Consider the following 18,048-nt stretch of genomic DNA (forward strand, 5'->3'; position numbering starts at 1 on the left):
TTTCTATTTTTGTCTCCAGCTTTCCTCCTCTTTGTGGATATCCATTGATGTGATCCCCTCGACAATGGTTCTCTGGAAGTGGTCCAAATTATTTTTAGCCTCCTTCTTTCTCTTGAAGATATCACCAAAGGAAGATTTACTCCAGGCTTTGACCTCCCTTTTGATTATCTCCATCTTTTTAGCACTTCTAAACATAGTAGAACCTTGAATAGGGGAGTTCCACCAATTTTAGATACACTATTTGAAGTCTGGGTGAGAGTGCCACATAATCTCATACCTAAAGGGTATGAGGCTTGAGACTAGCTTGTTCACCCAGGAAAGGAGGATCTGGGAGTGGTCAAAGATAGTGCGAGGGAGAGATGCGAGTGAGGAACTGTTGCCAAGGTCCCACTTGGCAGAGATCAGAAACCTATCCAACCTGACCTCAATCGGATTAGAACCTTTTTTGTTGTTAGACTAGGTGAAAGGATTCCCTTGAAGGTCAAGATCAAGGAGCTCGTTGTTTCTAATGAAGTTCACAAAGTCAAGCATGCTATCACTTTAATCAGTTAGACCTCCTAACTTCTCTGAGGGAAAAAGAGGGGTGTTAAAGTCACCAGCTACCATTAACATAGCCTCGCTATTATTAGTCATGAAGGTAATGATTTCCTCCTAGACCAAAGCCCAACCATTTCTAGTATTAGGAGCATAAATGTTGAAGAAGTACCATGAGAAGTTGTTCATAGTGAACCTGGTGGTAAGAAAGATTTGAGAAAATCCAACAGCGTGCCCATCCAACTTGCTCTTATTCCAGAGAGTAGCAATTCCCCCTAAAGCACCTTCCACCTCACTATAATAGAAGGAAGCACCCGGCCATATACTATCCACAATATTAGCAAAATTTTGATAGGTCATTTTCACCTCCTGTATTAGAATAATGTCAAACTTATTAGTTACTATACATTGCTTAAGAGCATACTGCTTCTGGGGGCTATTTAAGCCCCTTAAGTTCCATGAAAGGAACTTTACTTCTTGCCTTTTTGAGATGTCTCCAGAGTTAATTGTTGTCCACTGGCAATTTATCTGGCCACTACCTTAGTTCTGAGGGTCCTCTCAGAGGGTTTGCCTGGTTTAGAGTCATTTCCAACATCCACATTCTTATTTCCTCTAGTTTTTCTTTTAGGTTCTTGCCATTCCTCTTTCTCTTTATCCACAGGCGATGACGGGGTAGAACGACTTCCATGAGATAGAACAATGATCTCCCCTGTAGATCTAGTAGAAAAAGAAGAGGAGGTTAGATATAGGACTTTCACTTTGGGAGGCGTGGGCCCAACCCCTGTGCACCATATGCTTCTCCCGCTTTCTCCCATAGTGTTGGGATTGAGCTGCTTGAGCACAAGAGGAGTGGTCTCATTGTACCCTTTCTTCTCTCTGAATCACTCTTCAACTTTTAGTCCTTCTTGTTCTACCTTTGTCTGGGAGATCTCTCCCTCTTCTAAGTTCAGGCCCGATCATCTCCCCGAGGAGGGAGGTGCCGCCTTGGGGACAAGGGTCTTCATCATATTAAGAATACCTTCCAAGAAGGGGTAGCCCTTCTCAATAGTATCTTGAGGACCATCCCTGCCCTTCAAGTCCTTGGCCTAAATCTCAATATTGTCAGTAATTGGGGGATTGGGGGGGGTAACATTTTGAGTTTCCTCCACATTGACAATACCCGGGGAGGACAACTTCTCCTTCATTTTTTCCTTCGGAGGCGGAGGGGTAGGGTAGTCATCTATTACATGACCATGTTTTCCACATCTTTGGCAATAAAGAGAGGCATTCTCATAGACAATATCCTGAGTCCATTTACTCCATTTAGTTTTGAGAGCTATGAAGTTAGGGAGGGGATTGTTAACAACCACGTTCACACATAGGCGAGCATAAACTAGTCTAGACTTTTGCATCATCACATAGTCAGCAATAACGAACTGGCCAAAAGAGTTGCCAATCCATCTAAAAAAGGTGTCATCCCAGAACTCCAAACGAAGGCCAGGGAGTCTGATCCAGACTGGCACTAGTCTGAGGAGGTCTACACTAGGGTCAAACCCCAGCTTCCACTTAGAGAGACTTAAGCAGTGTTTGTTGTAAGACCATGAACCAGACATAATGTAAATGAAGTCTTATTCTGTAGTGAATCTGAATAAAAAGAGCCCCTCGACATAGCAGAGACATAGACACTACCTTTTAGTTTCCATCTGGAACCAGCCCATCTTTTGACCATATCTATTATGGATCTGAAGGCTAAGAATCTCCCCACCAATTAGAGGTGTAGGGAGGAGGCGATATTATCCATAATACTGTCGGGGAGGCAAATCTCGAGACCATCCTCACCAACAGTTACCTTTGGTAGCAAAGTCGGTGACCTTGACTTAGTAATCCCAACAAGGGCACCTTTCCAAGTACTCGCTTGAGCTTCCCCAGGCAAAGGCCCCACAACATCAGTCTTGGGATCCTTGTTAAGAGAATCCAAGTTGGAGGTCTCATGTGGAATCTTCAAATGGGAGGGAGCCTCGTGCAACACCGCATTACAAGTGTCAACGACACCCGCCAAGGGAGCCCACCCAGCACTCTGGGAGTGCAACATGAGAGACAGATCTGGACATAGTTGCAGGTTAGCAAGGGGGGGGTCAGGTTCCAGGGAGGACGGGCCCTCCCCTGCAGAAACGACATCCATTGCAGAAATTCAAAAAATCCGGCAAGCGAGAAAGTTGCAGAGCGGTGCTTTTACCTAGTGTAGTTACTAATACATTATTTACCTATGCTTTTATTGTTGAAACTATACCTCTGAAATTTTTACCTCTTCCTCTATTATGGTGTTCTCCTCTCCTGTTTTGCTTCTCCTCAATCCTAAGTGCCATTTGATAACACTTATGAATTGATTCAGGATTAAACAAACTTAGTTCATCTTGAATGTTAAACTTAAGGCCATTCATGTACCTTGCTAGCTTTCGTGTCTCACTTTCCAGTATCTTTGCTTTAAGTATCATTTTGTGGAACTCCTCTTTGTAAGCACTAACATCCAAATTCTTTTACCTCAAATTTTGTAGTTTCTTGTGTAGAATTATCTCATAATCCTTGGGGACAAATTGATTCTTAACTTCTAACACCATCCTCTTCCATGAAGTCATGGGGTTCTTACCTTCCACCATTCTTTCCCTTTGTAGGAAATTCCACCAACTAATGGCAGGACCCTTCAATTTTGATTTAGCCACCTTTACTCTTTGATTATCCACCACCTCCTCATATTCAAAATAGTTTTCTAAGGCCTCAATCTAGTCCATGCACTCCTCTGGATTCATCTTCCCTCGAAACATAGGTAATTCTGCTTTAGTATCTCTTCCACCTACTCTCTTAAGGGCTTCAATGAAATGCCTTTGATCTGCAGGTACAACTGGGTTCTCTCCTTGTTCTTCTCCTTCTTATTCTTCCTCAGATTCTAAGCCAACTTCTTTCCCAGCCCGATCCTTCTTCAAATTTGCTAGTTCTTCTTCTATCCTTTTGTTCTTGGTTATTTGGTCCCTCACTATCCTAGCCAATTCTACATCGGTGACTCTAGAGGGTATCTCCTATTCACTTTTTCCCTCTATCTGATCTCCCATGGTTCAAACTCTTCCCAAGTTCTTCTAGAGCTCTAATACCACCTGATGCAGAGATCTTCAGTAGTAGTGTAGCGAACCCCACACACACACTCACCTTTCACTCTCAAAATGCTTAAGCCTATGAAGGCCTCAACTCACACCAAAACCAAAACTTGGATTTTACCCCTCACAAGGTTGGAAAACACCTTTAATATGTCCTTAGGTCCTAACAAGACCTTCCACAACCTTCTTGTCTCACAAGGATGGTAAATTTTGTTCTTTACCCCTATTTGCACCTACCCGACTAGTAGCCCTATTTTACTACTTTTTCAGTCTTTACTCCAAAAAGTGCCAAAAAAGGCCCAAAAAAAATTATAGTTTCAAATACCCTTTTGGAACTTCTTTTAGACTCTAAATAACCAAATCCCAAACTTGCTCCAGCACTCCTAGACACCTACTTGGGTCACAGACCTAGTTGATCAAATTAGGCCTGAGTTATAAAGGAAGTGTATGGGAATGGGATCACAAGGGAGATCCAATGCTTCAGAGGACTTTTTTAGTCTATAAATGCACCAATTAAACCATCTAAATCCTTCCAATAGTGTCTTGCATCTTACAATCAATCAATTCTTGATTGTTCTAATCCAAACCCTCACAAAGTTTAGACTAGGGCTTGGTGGTAAAAATACCAAACCAAATACTCTGATCTCACCCCTTTGGAATCTCATAATACACCCTCCTAAATTGCATCCTACCAAAGGCTGTTGAAAACCAATGGCTAGACTGCAAGTTAGGGCCTCATCTATGCAACACCCTAGGGAATTTAAGGGTTTTTGGACCTGCAGAAGCAAATTGTCAATATCTCCTTCCAAACCCCACTTCAAGGGGTCAGACTAGGATCATTTGAAAGGTAACTCAATGGTCTACTTTACCAATCCAAATTTTTACAAAATCATTCAATACTCTGTACAGACAGTACGGAAGAGTAACACAATTCTAGCAAAATAAGATTTGTTTCATTCCACACTTTCCACGAAACTTCTCTAAATCATCCAATACCATCAACAACCTTTCTCATCAATTGTACAAGCATAATAGGCTTCTCTCAATGACCACAACCAACTTTGAAATGGTTGTGACCGTTGGAGAGAGGTGACATTCCAACTGGCAACTTTTTAAAAGTTGTTTTGACAACAATGACAACATTTTGAAATGGTTGTGACCGTTGGAGAGAGGTGACAGTCCAACTGGCAACTTTTCAAAAGTTGCTTTGACAACAATGACAACATTTATGCAACTTTTGCAACTTTTAATCCCTAAGCACCTAAACCTTATCAAACACAATTAAGAGCATCATTATCCTTCAAAACACCCGAGACAACATTCTAGGATCATAAAACACAAAATTTCATAATTCCAGCCCACATGGCCTAATAGACCTCTATTCAAAGTTCACATGCCTTGTTTATGCTTCTGTATTTTGATCTTTAAAGTAAGAAAACCAGTATAATGAGACAAAATTAGGAAGTGGAAGTTTTTAGAGCAACGCCTTATTCATATGTTGATGTAGTAGGAAACTATTAAAGAATTGCAATCCATTGAGGTTCATGGTCATTAATCATTGACAAAAAAAATTATTAGATTTATATTCATAGAATTATTCATATGTATGTTTAATGCTAAATATTTTAAAATTTACTATCTCCGCATTTTACATAGAATTTTTAAAATATAGGTAATGCTAGTTTATACTAAACTATAAATGTAATTATCTTAAAATCATGGTAGATCATACGACCACATTTATTTGAGTTGTTTTGTATAATGCTTCACACACCTTGACTATGCTTCCATATTTTTTGTCTTTAAAGTACGGGAGCTAGTATAATGAGACAAAAGCATGAAAAGGAAGTTAGCAGAGCCACACCCAACTAATACCTTGATACCATAGTAAACTACAAGAAACTTCAACTCTATTGAAGTTCATTGTCACTACTCATCAGCCAAAAAATATTAGATTCACATTCATTGATTTATTCATCTTTATGAATGTAAAATATTTTGAAATTTGATCTCTCCACACATTTTACATAGATTTTTTAAAATATGAATATGTTAGTGAAGATACATATAACTAAATCAAGTGGTAAAAGGGTCAATGCAACCATAAAATTTATGAACTCTAAATATAGTAGATGACAAGATAGTATAAAAATAAAATAGTATTACATTAATACTCAATGGAATGTTCACTTTTCATAGTGTGCACTAACTTATGCTTCATGGCTTTATACCAAATTGAAAATATTCTTTTGTTGCATACATTTTAACAATACAAATAAACCAACACTAATATGAGTAACACCACACATATTAGTACATATCTATGACATAATGGTTTTGGAAGCAAAGTAGCTCTATGGATTCAATGTTCGAAGAGATGATAGATTAAATTATCCATCAGAGCAAAGCATATGGGTCCCCATTTTATGTGGAAGTGCAAAACTGCAATCACAGTGGCAAATCCCACTCCATAACTTGACCCCAGCCCCATTGCCCACCTTCGATCCATTACAATATCTACAACTGTATTATTCAAAACAAAAGAAAAATTCTTTGCTATCCAAACTAAGATTATGTGTTCAGTTTTCAAGTTGAGGTCCATAAAGATTGGGATTTCCTAGAAAAGAAGAAGCCCCAAAGGTTGAGAACTGCTTCCCTTCTGGTATTAATCTGGACAACATGTTGTTTGAAAGATTCAAAACAACAAGAATGTGAGACTTAAGAATTCAGAAAGAATCTTTCCTGACAACCTATTTTGTGATAGATCCAACGACTCTAATTGAGTCAAGGCTCCAAGGGATTTTGGGATTGAGCCACTCAGATTATTTTTTGATATGTTGAGAGATATCAAACCCTTCAAATTGTTATGTGATAGATCGATGAACTTGGCTTAATTGATTATCTTCTTGTAGGTTAGATTCCTTCCCTTTTATCCAAATGTTTAGATTTCCTGTAAATCAAGAATTTGAAGATTCTGCAATTTGACCAACTTAGATGGAATGTTACCTTTGAACTTATTAGAAGCTAAACTGAGAATTCGCAAATCTACCATCTTTTCAATCCAAATAGGAAGGCTACCCTCAAAATTGTTATTTCCTAAGTCAAGAACTCGGAGTTTAATGCACTTGGCAATGGATGAAGGAACTCTACCTTGCAAACTATTGTCATTGAGATTTAGTGTTCGAAGAGCTTTTAGATTTCCCAGCTCCCCTGGAATCTCCCTTTGCAAAACATTTTGAGCTAAATTTAAAACTGATAAACTGGAACAGCTCCCAATGCTTCTAGGAATCATACCTGTTAGCTTGTTATTAGAGAAGTTCAAAATCTCCAATGCATCTGCAATTTCAGTTGAATCGGTACATGCCAACGTTGGAATTTATCCAGTCAGTTTATTCCCTGACAATGATAAAAACAAAAATTTGCCATTTGTTTCAGGAATGGAGCCGGTGAATTCATTATCTGACAGATCTAGAAAGTATGAAAAAAAATCAAGAGCAGGAAGAGAGCCATATAATCCATTTCCATGCAAGTCCACTGTCCTGAAAGTATGAGATATCTTCCGAGGTAGAGAACCTTCCAGCATGTTATTTGAAAGATTGACAAAGATAAGATTAGGAAGATCCCACAGCCACGAAGGTAGATTTCCCACAATGGTGTTATCTGAAAGATCTAGCACTTTCAATTGAAAATGCTGGGACAAAAATGGAGGAAAGTTGCCTTCTATATTGCAAGACCCCAAAACAAGTTGCTCCAGATGGGCAAACTGAGGAACCTAGCTAGTAGAGATGTTAATGTGAAACTGATTTTCAGAAAGGTCCAGTTCTTGAAGGTGAGTGAGATTGTTGAAAAGTTGAAGTGAAATGTTGCCTGTTAATCCGTTGGAAGAATGTGACAAAACTTTTAAACTGGACATCTTTAAAATGCAATCTGGAATTGTTCCTGACAATTGGTTATGGCTTAGATGGAGTTCGCGTAATGCCGAAACATCACACAAAGACGGGGGAATTTGACCAGTTAGCTGGTTGTAACTAAGGTCCAGAGTCGCAAGGGACGAAAGGCTGTCTAAAGAGGACGGTATACCTCCTTGGAGATTGTTCCAGCGGAGATACAAGGTCTCAAGTTATGAAAAATTTGTAATGACGGGGGAAATCACTCGTCCTAAATTGCAAGAGTTGAGGTACATCGCAACAAGGGAGGAAGAGTGGTTTAGAAAGAAAGCAAGCTTTCCTTTCCAATTATTGTTTCTAATACTAAGAACGCTCAATTTTGAACGGGGCATGAAATTGGAAGGGATGGAACCAATTAGATCACAACCCTCGAGATGAAGTGAAACCAATGAGGACACGTTCTCAAACCAGGTGGGTAGTTCAAACGGGAATGAATTATAAGCTAAATCTAAATATGATAAACGGGTGAGGTTTGATAGATCTAGAATATTACTGAGAGCTTACACCAATACATGTGAATTTGGGAAAGATTGGCAAGACCGCTAAGGGCCTCGCCATTGTCAGGTTCACATAAGTCATATCTAAGAATTCTAGGCTTCTAATATTTCTTATCCATACATCAAACTTACTACTCTTAAACATATGTCGTCAATCACTTGTCAAATCCAAATGACGGAAGCTTGACATATTTCCCAATTTCAGAGGGACTTCGCCACCAAATCCAGCATCTAGGGGGAAGGACCCAGTAGTTGTGCACCCTAACTTCATGCTTCTCAAAATCCTACTTGGAAATTTCAAATCATTCCGATTTTTTTACAGCAGCTTACTTGGCAAGTCCCCTGCTTATTACTAAGGTTTCAGGGCCACATCATCAAATATGATGCCACATCAGCATACTTTTTGCCAAGGTGTCCAAAACAGCCCCCCAAAAAAGTGAGACCAATAGGCCTGCAAAAGAGACCCCAATAGTTGTGCAGCTGACATGGCATCACCTGATTGGTTACTTTTTACAATATTAATACATTTCTTAACAACTATTGGTACATTTCCTAACAACTGTTGGTACATTTCCTAACAACTGTTGGTACATTTCGTAACTAAAATTTATATTTTTTGTTTCAAACAATAGGTTTTATTTGTTCAATTTTTGGAACAAAAGGTATCAACAACCCTCACAACAGTTGGTACATGCTCAACTACTGGGTCCTTTCCCCTAACAGACTAAGAAATGAAAGCTTATACAGTTTTGATAGTAAGGGAGGAATAGAAATACCTTTAAAGTCAATCCGTGTGAGATCCAAGTGTTGTAGATGGCGCAGATTAAACAAAGATGGATGAAGCTCCCCACTCAACCAGTGGTGGTACCAATCATTATTTAAATTAAGGCGAATGACATGGGATGTATGATAATCACAAGCAACACCCTCCCACTCGCAACAGTTCAATCCGCGCCAAGAGGATAACCGACCTGAAGAAAGATCAAGACCAGCCTTAAAATCCAGCAAGAATTTTCTCTCATGTTTTATACATGCTGCTGAAAATGAGAAATGAGCTTGCAGTATTATTATCCACATCAAGAAAGATCCACAACCCACAGACATCTTGAAAGAAAGCGGATACATTGTATTCCTCTTTTCCTTATTCAAGAGATGTGTGCATTCTAAACTTCCCCCCCTCCCCCTCGGTTGTCTATTAATAAGCAAACTACCAACGTCGTGTTTCTTCTTTCATCTCTGTTATTGATTTGACTACCCTCCAAGTGTTGAATTCGTGATTATAGCTTGTTAAGTTCTTATTCAAGCTTCATATTCGACTTTTATAGCACGCGCATAGAAACATGGTTACCCCATCTCTAACTTCAATTTGTTATGTTAGGCAAAGTTAAGCTGGCATAAGAAGTCGGTAAAACTTAATCATACGTCATCAAAAGACTATGAATAAGCGCAGATGATAATATTCTCTCGTGTATAGAAAGAGGATGGGCTTTATAAGAAAACTTTGTATATAAAAAATATAAAATAGGTTTTATTTAAAATTGTGTATATATGATGTTTATTTTGGTTCTTCAAACTGAATCATTTGGAGTATGATGTTCTTCATAATGTATAAGATTTTTAACGATTTAGTGTATCAAATTATCTCACAATGATAATGAGAAAAAGGGTGGGAGATGTTCCAAAAATTTAAGAAAACTAATGTTTAGGTTATATCCATGTTGTGCAATCACTCTTGGACACCACAAAATGACTTGAGATATGGAAAATGAAATATAGAATAAGGAATGAATTAGTGAAAATCTAGATTGATAAATGACAGGGATTTGTGAGGATAAATATGAATATGACAATGTATAAAAGAAAATGTATAGGAATGTGTACAAGAAGTAAATGAAGGTGGATAACAAAAGTGAAGGAACCAAACTTAACACAAAAGAGTGTCACATGCCATTACAATTAATAATGTTTCAAGAATCAATAAGTAAATGCATGAAATTGGGATCTAAAAAGAGACAAAAATTCATTTTTCAAGTCATAACATACACATGAAGTCCCCCCACAAGAAACACCCTCCCACTTGCAGCAATTGAATCCCTACCAAGATGATAACCGGCGAGAGGGAATTTCAAGACTAGCCTTGAAATCCTGCAAATAACTTCTCTCATCTTGTAAACATGTTGTTGACAATGGGAAATGAGTTTGCAACATTATCATCCATATCAACAAAAAAACACAACCCAAAGACATGTCGAACAAAAGTGGATACATTGTAATCCTCTTTTCTTTATTCAATAAATGTGTGCATTCTACAATTCTAACCCTAGCTATCTGTAAATAAGTAAATGACTAACATCGTGTACCTTCTTTGATCTCTCTTCTCTAAACTTTCATTAGTCGTGGTCAAACCATCTCCTTCTTAATTAATGATATCAAGCTTCCACTTAATACAATTACTTTTGAATTAGATTGTGTAAAGATATTTGTACATCAACATTTATAATCTCTTTTTTATGAAATCTATCATCCGTAATAAACAATTAATACCTTAAAGTGCGATCTTACATTTATATTAGTGTTGTCTATAGAATTGTTAAATCTCTTTCAAGCGCATATTCGACTTCTATGGTACACGTATCTCTATCTTCATTGAATTTGTTATATTAAGCAAAATTAAGTTGGGCTAAGAAATCGGCAAAACTTAATACGGTTTCCAGCTCACTGATTTTATAGAAATACTTGGAATAATAGGTATTGAGCTTATTCCACACGCTTAAAGAATAATTTATTCCTAAAAGAAAGAAGAAAGTTGGGAATGAGCTTGCAACATTATATTTTAATTAAATATAATTATATTAGTCTAAGTTTTAATTAATTAATAAGTATACATAATAATAAAAAAAATTAACTCGTGGAAGACTAATTCGAAGGATATACCCTGGCAAAATATTATCCTCTAAAAAATTGTCTCCTCACAATATCAAGAGTGTACCATGACATAATATCAATCATCCTATCAATCAAGGATAACATGTCAAATGAAAGCATAAACTGCACCTCAACCAAGGACTCCTTGAGCCCTCAAGATGTAAACATCCTCAAATATCATCAAGATCACCATCTCCTACAAGTGTACTCGCAAATGTGAAAGACCCTTCTACAGTAACAAGATCTAAGGAATCCTCCAAACATCTGCACACTAAGAAGATCATCCACCATCCAATGGTGAGTACACATCACTGCTACAAGCTCCCATTGAACTATGATACCAAGCACTCCATAGCATCTTGATAACTATCTCTTAAATGAAAATCATCTAGCTCTACACACATACAATTGAAACGTCAAAAATATCAAGTAAACCATGAACTCCATCTCAAGAAGATACAAAACTACCAACAAACAATCGGAAACCAATCCTACACCACCACATCATCACTATTAAAATCTCCCACTAAAAGTGTATACAAGCTATCCATGACAATATGATAAAACCATCCTCTAACCATGAGAATCAACCAAAGCCATTAACAATCAAAGAACTCAAATCATGCATCATGAGCTCCCAAAAGTCAAAGTAACCATGATCCTCAACACAAGAAGATACACCACCATAACCAATTAGGAATCCAAAACAAATCATAATCAATAAAAGAACTTGCAAATCCAATCATGTCATGTCAAAGTCCCTAAACACAAGGAACATCCATGACACCATGATCACATTCATGAAACAAGCATCTAACTCAATGAGTCCAACCTATCAGCATCACATGGTCAACCATGTAGGTCCCCCATCATGACTATACCTGGTAACAACATCTCTCCTCCTCACCATGAGAACAAAATCAGTAAATCATATGACTAAGCCAAGCCACCAATCTAAATATGCATCAAAAATGAAAGGTCTATGGGCATAGACAACCCATATCCAAGCCATAAATGCAATCTTGTAAGTATAGACTGCCTACAACACTGCACAACTTGTAGACCCAACCATGCAACATACATACTCAAACCAAAATTTATAACCACGTCAACATGAGATGAATGAAGATACAACATCGAGTGTACAATGACATCAAATCAAAATCTCCAATATGTAGCATGTCATAAACTCATACTGTCACCAAAGTCAAAAGAACCCATAAACAACTCAAATCAAAATATCAGCAAATAAATCATATCTAACTTGCTCTAGATCTAAACCAATGTGTATTTCTCTCCAAGAGCTTTCCGTCGACTATTCAAAATCCAAAATCCGACTCCATATGCTCAAGTTATGACCTCTCAAAGCCATCAAGGTACCTGTCACTTCTAGCTAACATTTCACTACCCAAAAAACTAAATCTATAAAAAAAATAATCATATATCCATGAAGTAAACTGAGCAACCTTTCCAACGACTATAAGAAGTCGAAAAACCGACACCATCTGCCCAAGATATGCTCCGTCAAAGAAAAACAACCAATTAGGCTATATGCAAGCAAATGGACTCCAAAAAATTTCACTAATAAGACATAAATTTATTTTACAAATTTTCTCAATATACCAATAAAAAATAATTTCCAAATTTTTAACCAGGTGGGTTCCACTGGTCAGACCCACCCACATGGCATATAAATAAATTTTATTGGGCGGATAAATTTTTCAAAGTTTTCTTTTAAAAACTTTACAAAAACAAATTTCATTAAATAATATTTTGGCAGGATTTTAATTTTAAAAAGTTTGTTTTTTAAATTTTTATTTGTGTGGGATTTAAAACCGACGGGGGATACCCCTATCGGGGAACTCCCCGCCATCGGCACAGTGGCCGGTGCCATTGTCGGCAGGTACCGACAGTGGTACCAACCACTGTTGGCACACAGTATCGCAGGGCGTTGGGGAGGTACGGGTCTGTGGACCCCCCTAACAATATCTATATATATATATGTATATGTATACATATACGTATAAGTATATGTATATATATACATATACGTATAAGTATATGTATATATATACATATACATACACATATACATATACATACATATATATACATATACATACATATATATACATATACATACATACATATATATATATATATATATATATATATATATATATATATATATATATATATATATATATATATATATATATATATATATATATATATAAAGTTTTTTTTAACCTTTTTCAGAAAAGGCCCTCCCTGCTGTAAATACAATTTTTTTTAATTTCTAGATCTCACAAGGAATTTTTTTAATTTCGACGAGATATATATTTTTTTAAAAATTCTGAGACCAAATTTGCAGGCAATATGGGAGTACCCTCTAAAAAAATTTCAAACCTGGGCCTCTGAAATTGAAATAGAGCAAATTATATATCTTTTTTCGTCTCTTGGCCAACCTGAATCCATCCATGAGATCTATTTTGTCCCACGGGGCTATTTATGAAAGCTCACCCCCGAAACTCTCATTCAAAGCATTTTTCAATGATGCCCTAGATTGACCAAAATTATTTCAGCCCCAAATTTGCAAACAACCCATCATAATAGAAAACTCAAATAACATAGATCTACAATAACAACCCGTAAAAGCATATATATTGCCTTGTCCTTTCATTCTTTCATGCATTCATGGATTCCAACTAGGGTTATAACACCATAAAACCATATAGCTCTAATACCACTTGAAAGGAAACTTGCAGCCAACTTTATGACAATTTCCACATAACTCAATTTACATCTCAATCAAATTAACACATAGAATCCACATGCAAAGAATAGACAAAATACCCATGAAAATGGGACCCGAGATATATCCCGAGAAAACCCTCGTGAGGGAAAAACTGGTGTAGGAGCACCCAGGAAGACAAGGTGGAGCAGGGTCACTGATAGGCCCTATGGAGGATTTGATGAAAAATGCAGACAAACAAGACCTATAAGGTCTTTAAATGATGTAAAATGGCCATGTGAGCCATAAAATGTAGTGAAATGCAATGTAATGGTCAAAAAGTGTAAAATTGCCATTTTGAGCAATTAGGCCTAGAAAAGGCTAAAATTGGGTTTTTGGGGTAGAAGTGTGTTTAGGTGGATAAAATATGTTTATAAGGTCATCTAATGATCATTTTAATGTTTTATAAGGTTCAGATATAGGTTTGGCAAGTTGACATACATAGTTGTCAAACTTGACAACTTTGGAGCAACTTTTTGTTGTCAAAAAGTTGTCAAGAATGCAAAAAGTTGTCATAAGTTAGTTATAAGTTGGTTTTAGGTTGGATTTCAGCCTAGAAGGCCTTGAGGGTTATAAATGGATGTAATTGAATAATTTTGGGGTTGTTGGTAAAGGTGTTTTGTTTGGGTTTGGAGTTTTGAAGCAATAAAAATCTAATTTTCATGTGTATTTTCCAGGTTTCCATGTAGAACAGTTTGATTTTCCATTGTTTTGAGTGATTTTATGAATTAGTTTTCATTCCTTCATGGTTGGAGATGTTTCTATAATTAACTAAGTTTATTTTGGCTTTGGTTTGAAGTGATTTGGTTTTGTTTTGGTGAAGATGTCTAAATTCTTGTGAAAATAGTCATATCCCTGCCCTAGGGTTAATAGTGAGCATGAAAATGTTTTATATTTTATTTCTAGATTGATCTAACCCCAAAAATGGGTATGACGGTGTATTATATTGTATATTTTCATAACCAAAAAATGGGTATGATGGTGTACTATATTGTATATTTTCATAATATTTGGTTTTAGGAGGCCATGCACAAGATGACATGTACATTGTGGGAGTAAAGGTCTGAAATTTTAGGGGCAGACTGTTGCAGAAACTACAGTCCTAGTACAGAGGGCATATCTCACATTTCCACTATTGGATTTTCCTGAGGTTTGGATATGTTTTGTATAACCAAGTTATAAAGAATGTCACCAGAGTGATCCAATAAATTTGTTCAGTTGCAAAAGTTATGGGTGACTGTAAGGGTCTATCAATATGGCAGCAAGGTGGTAGTTTTGCAATGATTTTTCTTTGTCAATGCATTGAGGCAGTTTGTAAAGTCTCAAAGGGTTGTGTTTCTATTGATTGAGTATTATGACACCATTTGTATCAACTTGATCATCAAATAGTCTTGTATTGTTAAGTTTGAGCTGGGTCCTTTGAAGCTCCGCATCAAAAACCCAACCTCCAAAAGCATCATCCACCATGTATTATCAACAATGTGTCCATTACAATACAAGTATGGAAAGCCTTAAAAAATCCAGCCATAACAAGCCATCAAAAAGCACTCCATGTGACCAAGCATGAATCCATGCATCCCATGCCATGCTTCCTCCTCCACAAATGATAACCTAGCTAACTGACCAACTCAAACAATTACCCTTGTGGTTGCTTTTATAAACACAAGCTCTCACAAAACCACCAAGAGGTATTACATCAAACCATGTGCCCAAAACCATGCGATAATAAAATATAATATTTTTCCTACCTACCCTTGACCCACATTTAATATTGGATACTTCATCACAATTACATTCTCCAATATTAAATAAATACAATATAATAATACCAATGTGCCAATACAACTCGTCTAAGTGCTCCTAGTGCAACAATACAATATGATATTACAATATAATTCCATGTCCGCCTCACAAAATAATAAAATAATACAAAAATAAAACATTATTATGCTAGGTGTATAGGACCATTTTCCCAACAATTCTAAGGAGGAGAGTGAGTTTAATTTTCTATTTTGAGATCTTTGGCATTGCTATCAAAGGGGGACATAGATTATGTGAAAAAAATTTGTATCTGTCTTGATCCTAGGGGGAGTTTGTTGGAGATATCTTCTTTCTTTGCATTGATTTTTTTTATATTCATATGTTGCCATCAATGCCAAAGGGGGAGATTGTTGGACATTGTTGCTGCTAAGGATATGTTGTTGTCATTGATGTCAATATATTCCTATGATTTTCTCTAGTGTTTGTAGATTGATAAGATCTTATGATCTAGTTTGCAGTTTTATTTTTTTTGTATTGGTGCTTTGCAGAGTTCAGTATGTCCTCCAGTATATTCTAGTGTGATCAAATCTTGTGCTGAGATTTTGGGAGATTGTTTGGAATGTTCTTGTGCATCTTCATTTCAGAAGGTTCGTGTTTTGATGCTCCACAGGTTATCTTTCTTTGTGACAGTTGCTAATTGGTTGTCATCTTGAGCTTTCAGATGTTGATCGATGAAGATTTGATAAGTGATGTTGGTGCAACTGTCTCTGATGATTCTAACATGCTTTCTAGTGTTTCCTAAATGTTTCCTATTTGTTTTGATGGTCCATATTGATCATTGTGCGATGTTTTGGTGGTTTTCATGAACCGATGATGTTCTTCGTGTTATGCGGTATTTCTGGTGGTGTAGCATGTTGTTTTTGTTCTTGGTGTGATTTTTGGTGGAGTTGAGCGTTTGAGAATTTGAATTAGGACTATATTATGTCATCTAAATCATCATATTGGTCTAATGGTCAAATTTTGTATCGTGTGATGTAATTTTGTAATTATTAGTTGAGGGTTTAGCCGACCTTGTTATCAAGGTTGATAATTTGTATATATAGGTGATATTGTCATGTAATTTAGGTGTTGAGGGTGTGTTTGCATTATCAAAGAGTGGTGTATGTGCGATCAAGTGATTCATCCTTCAACATTGTGATTGAGTAGAGATTGGTGTGGCAGGGAAGACATTTGTGCTTAATCAGAACTATAATTAGGCATTTGGAGATGTTATTCCTTTAGTTCATTTCTTTTGGATTGTAGTTTGAATCTTTTTTTAAGTCAGTGAGACTTCCTTGAGGGTTGTAACCTTCCGGGTCATTGTATTTGAGCAGTGAGCTCTAGGTAGTGTACGTGAATGCATGTGCATTCCCCATTGTATCATTTACACATAGTATTGTAGAGTATCATCTTACTGTGGGTAGGTTCCCACTGTAGGTTTTCCCTTAACCGAGTTTTCCACATCAAAATCTTGGTGTTGTGTGTGGTGCCTTCAATTTTTCTTATCTTTGCTATTGTTGCATTTTATCATATATATTTTTGTGGTTAAGTTAGTTGATCCACTAAAGACTAATTCATCCCCCCTCTCAATCTTCCTTCATTGTTGATGTCAACAACCCTAACCAAAAACAAACCAAGGCTAGTCTAGTCCCTTGAAAACTGCTATTATCTTCCTGACTGCCAAGAAGAATAAAGTAACTTGGGTTCCAGAAAAATAAAAAATAGGGAACCCAAAACAAAGACCATAGACCCCCGAGAAAAAAAAGAACCCCATGAGAATAGGGGAAACCATAAAGAAACCATAAAGGAACCTAACCCAAGCAAAGTTACCACCAAAGGGAACCAGGTAGCCAAAAAAAGGACCCAATCAAAATTGTTGTCCTCCAAAGAATAAGAGCCCCAAACAGATCCCATGAGGCAACACCAAAAACAGACATCAAAGAGGACCAGTAGAAATGGAGACTAAAGCTCCACACTGAGACACCATTAAGATAGAGGCAAAAAGAAAGAAAAGAGCCCAGGACAAAGGATCTCAACATGGGAAACAAAATGTTTGTAAGGACAACCACCAGCATTGGCTCCAAAGAGGAGGAGCATGAACAAGACAACAGGAAACACCGACCACCACATAGAACCCAGCCAAAACGGACTGAAGGTGACACAACCCAAAAAGAGAAGCCCCATAAGAAGGAAGTGAAAAATTCTAGATGGAAAAAGAAGGAAGCACAAGAAAACACAACAGAGCACAACACTACAAAAATAAATAGATCCCAACAAAGACAAGAAGGGGTCACAGGGACTAAAAAAGAAGGAACAAACCCAACGACCCAACACAAGCCAAAAAGATCAAACACCAACACCACTAGGCCATCAACATCACCATCACCTTCCCACTCTCCAGAACATTTCCTAAAACCCTATCT

At 37.0% G+C, this 18,048-nt stretch overlaps 1 protein-coding gene across 1 annotated transcript; it reads right to left on the bottom strand.

The window, feature by feature from the left end:
* Nucleotides 1–2,281: 2,281 nt before the first annotated feature.
* Nucleotides 2,282–9,231, bottom strand: LOC131857817 (receptor-like protein 12). The gene is made up of 4 exons (XM_059210549.1): nt 8,883–9,231; nt 7,086–7,322; nt 6,669–6,998; nt 2,282–2,676 (listed from the first exon to the last, which is right to left on the bottom strand). Exons 1-4 carry the CDS (start codon nt 9,229–9,231, stop codon nt 2,282–2,284), a joined length of 1,311 nt encoding a protein of 436 aa, XP_059066532.1.
* Between the last annotated feature and the right edge of the window lie 8,817 nt (nt 9,232–18,048).

Source organism: Cryptomeria japonica, chromosome 8 (assembly GCF_030272615.1).
Source record: "Cryptomeria japonica chromosome 8, Sugi_1.0, whole genome shotgun sequence".
Taxonomy (NCBI): Eukaryota; Viridiplantae; Streptophyta; class Pinopsida; order Cupressales; family Cupressaceae; genus Cryptomeria; species Cryptomeria japonica.

Bases quoted from the DNA above. Each gene is read 5' to 3' on its own strand.
- LOC131857817 (XM_059210549.1), bottom strand. From the start codon at position 9,231: ATGTATCCGCTTTCTTTCAAGATGTCTGTGGGTTGTGGATCTTTCTTG. The intron at 7,323-8,882 runs GTATTTCTATTC...TAGATCTTTCAG, and splicing joins CACACGGATTGACTTTAAAG to ATAACACCATTGTGGGAAAT. The intron at 6,999-7,085 runs GCAAATTTTTGT...CTGAAATTGCAG, and splicing joins CTCCATTCCTGAAACAAATG to ATGCATTGGAGATTTTGAAC.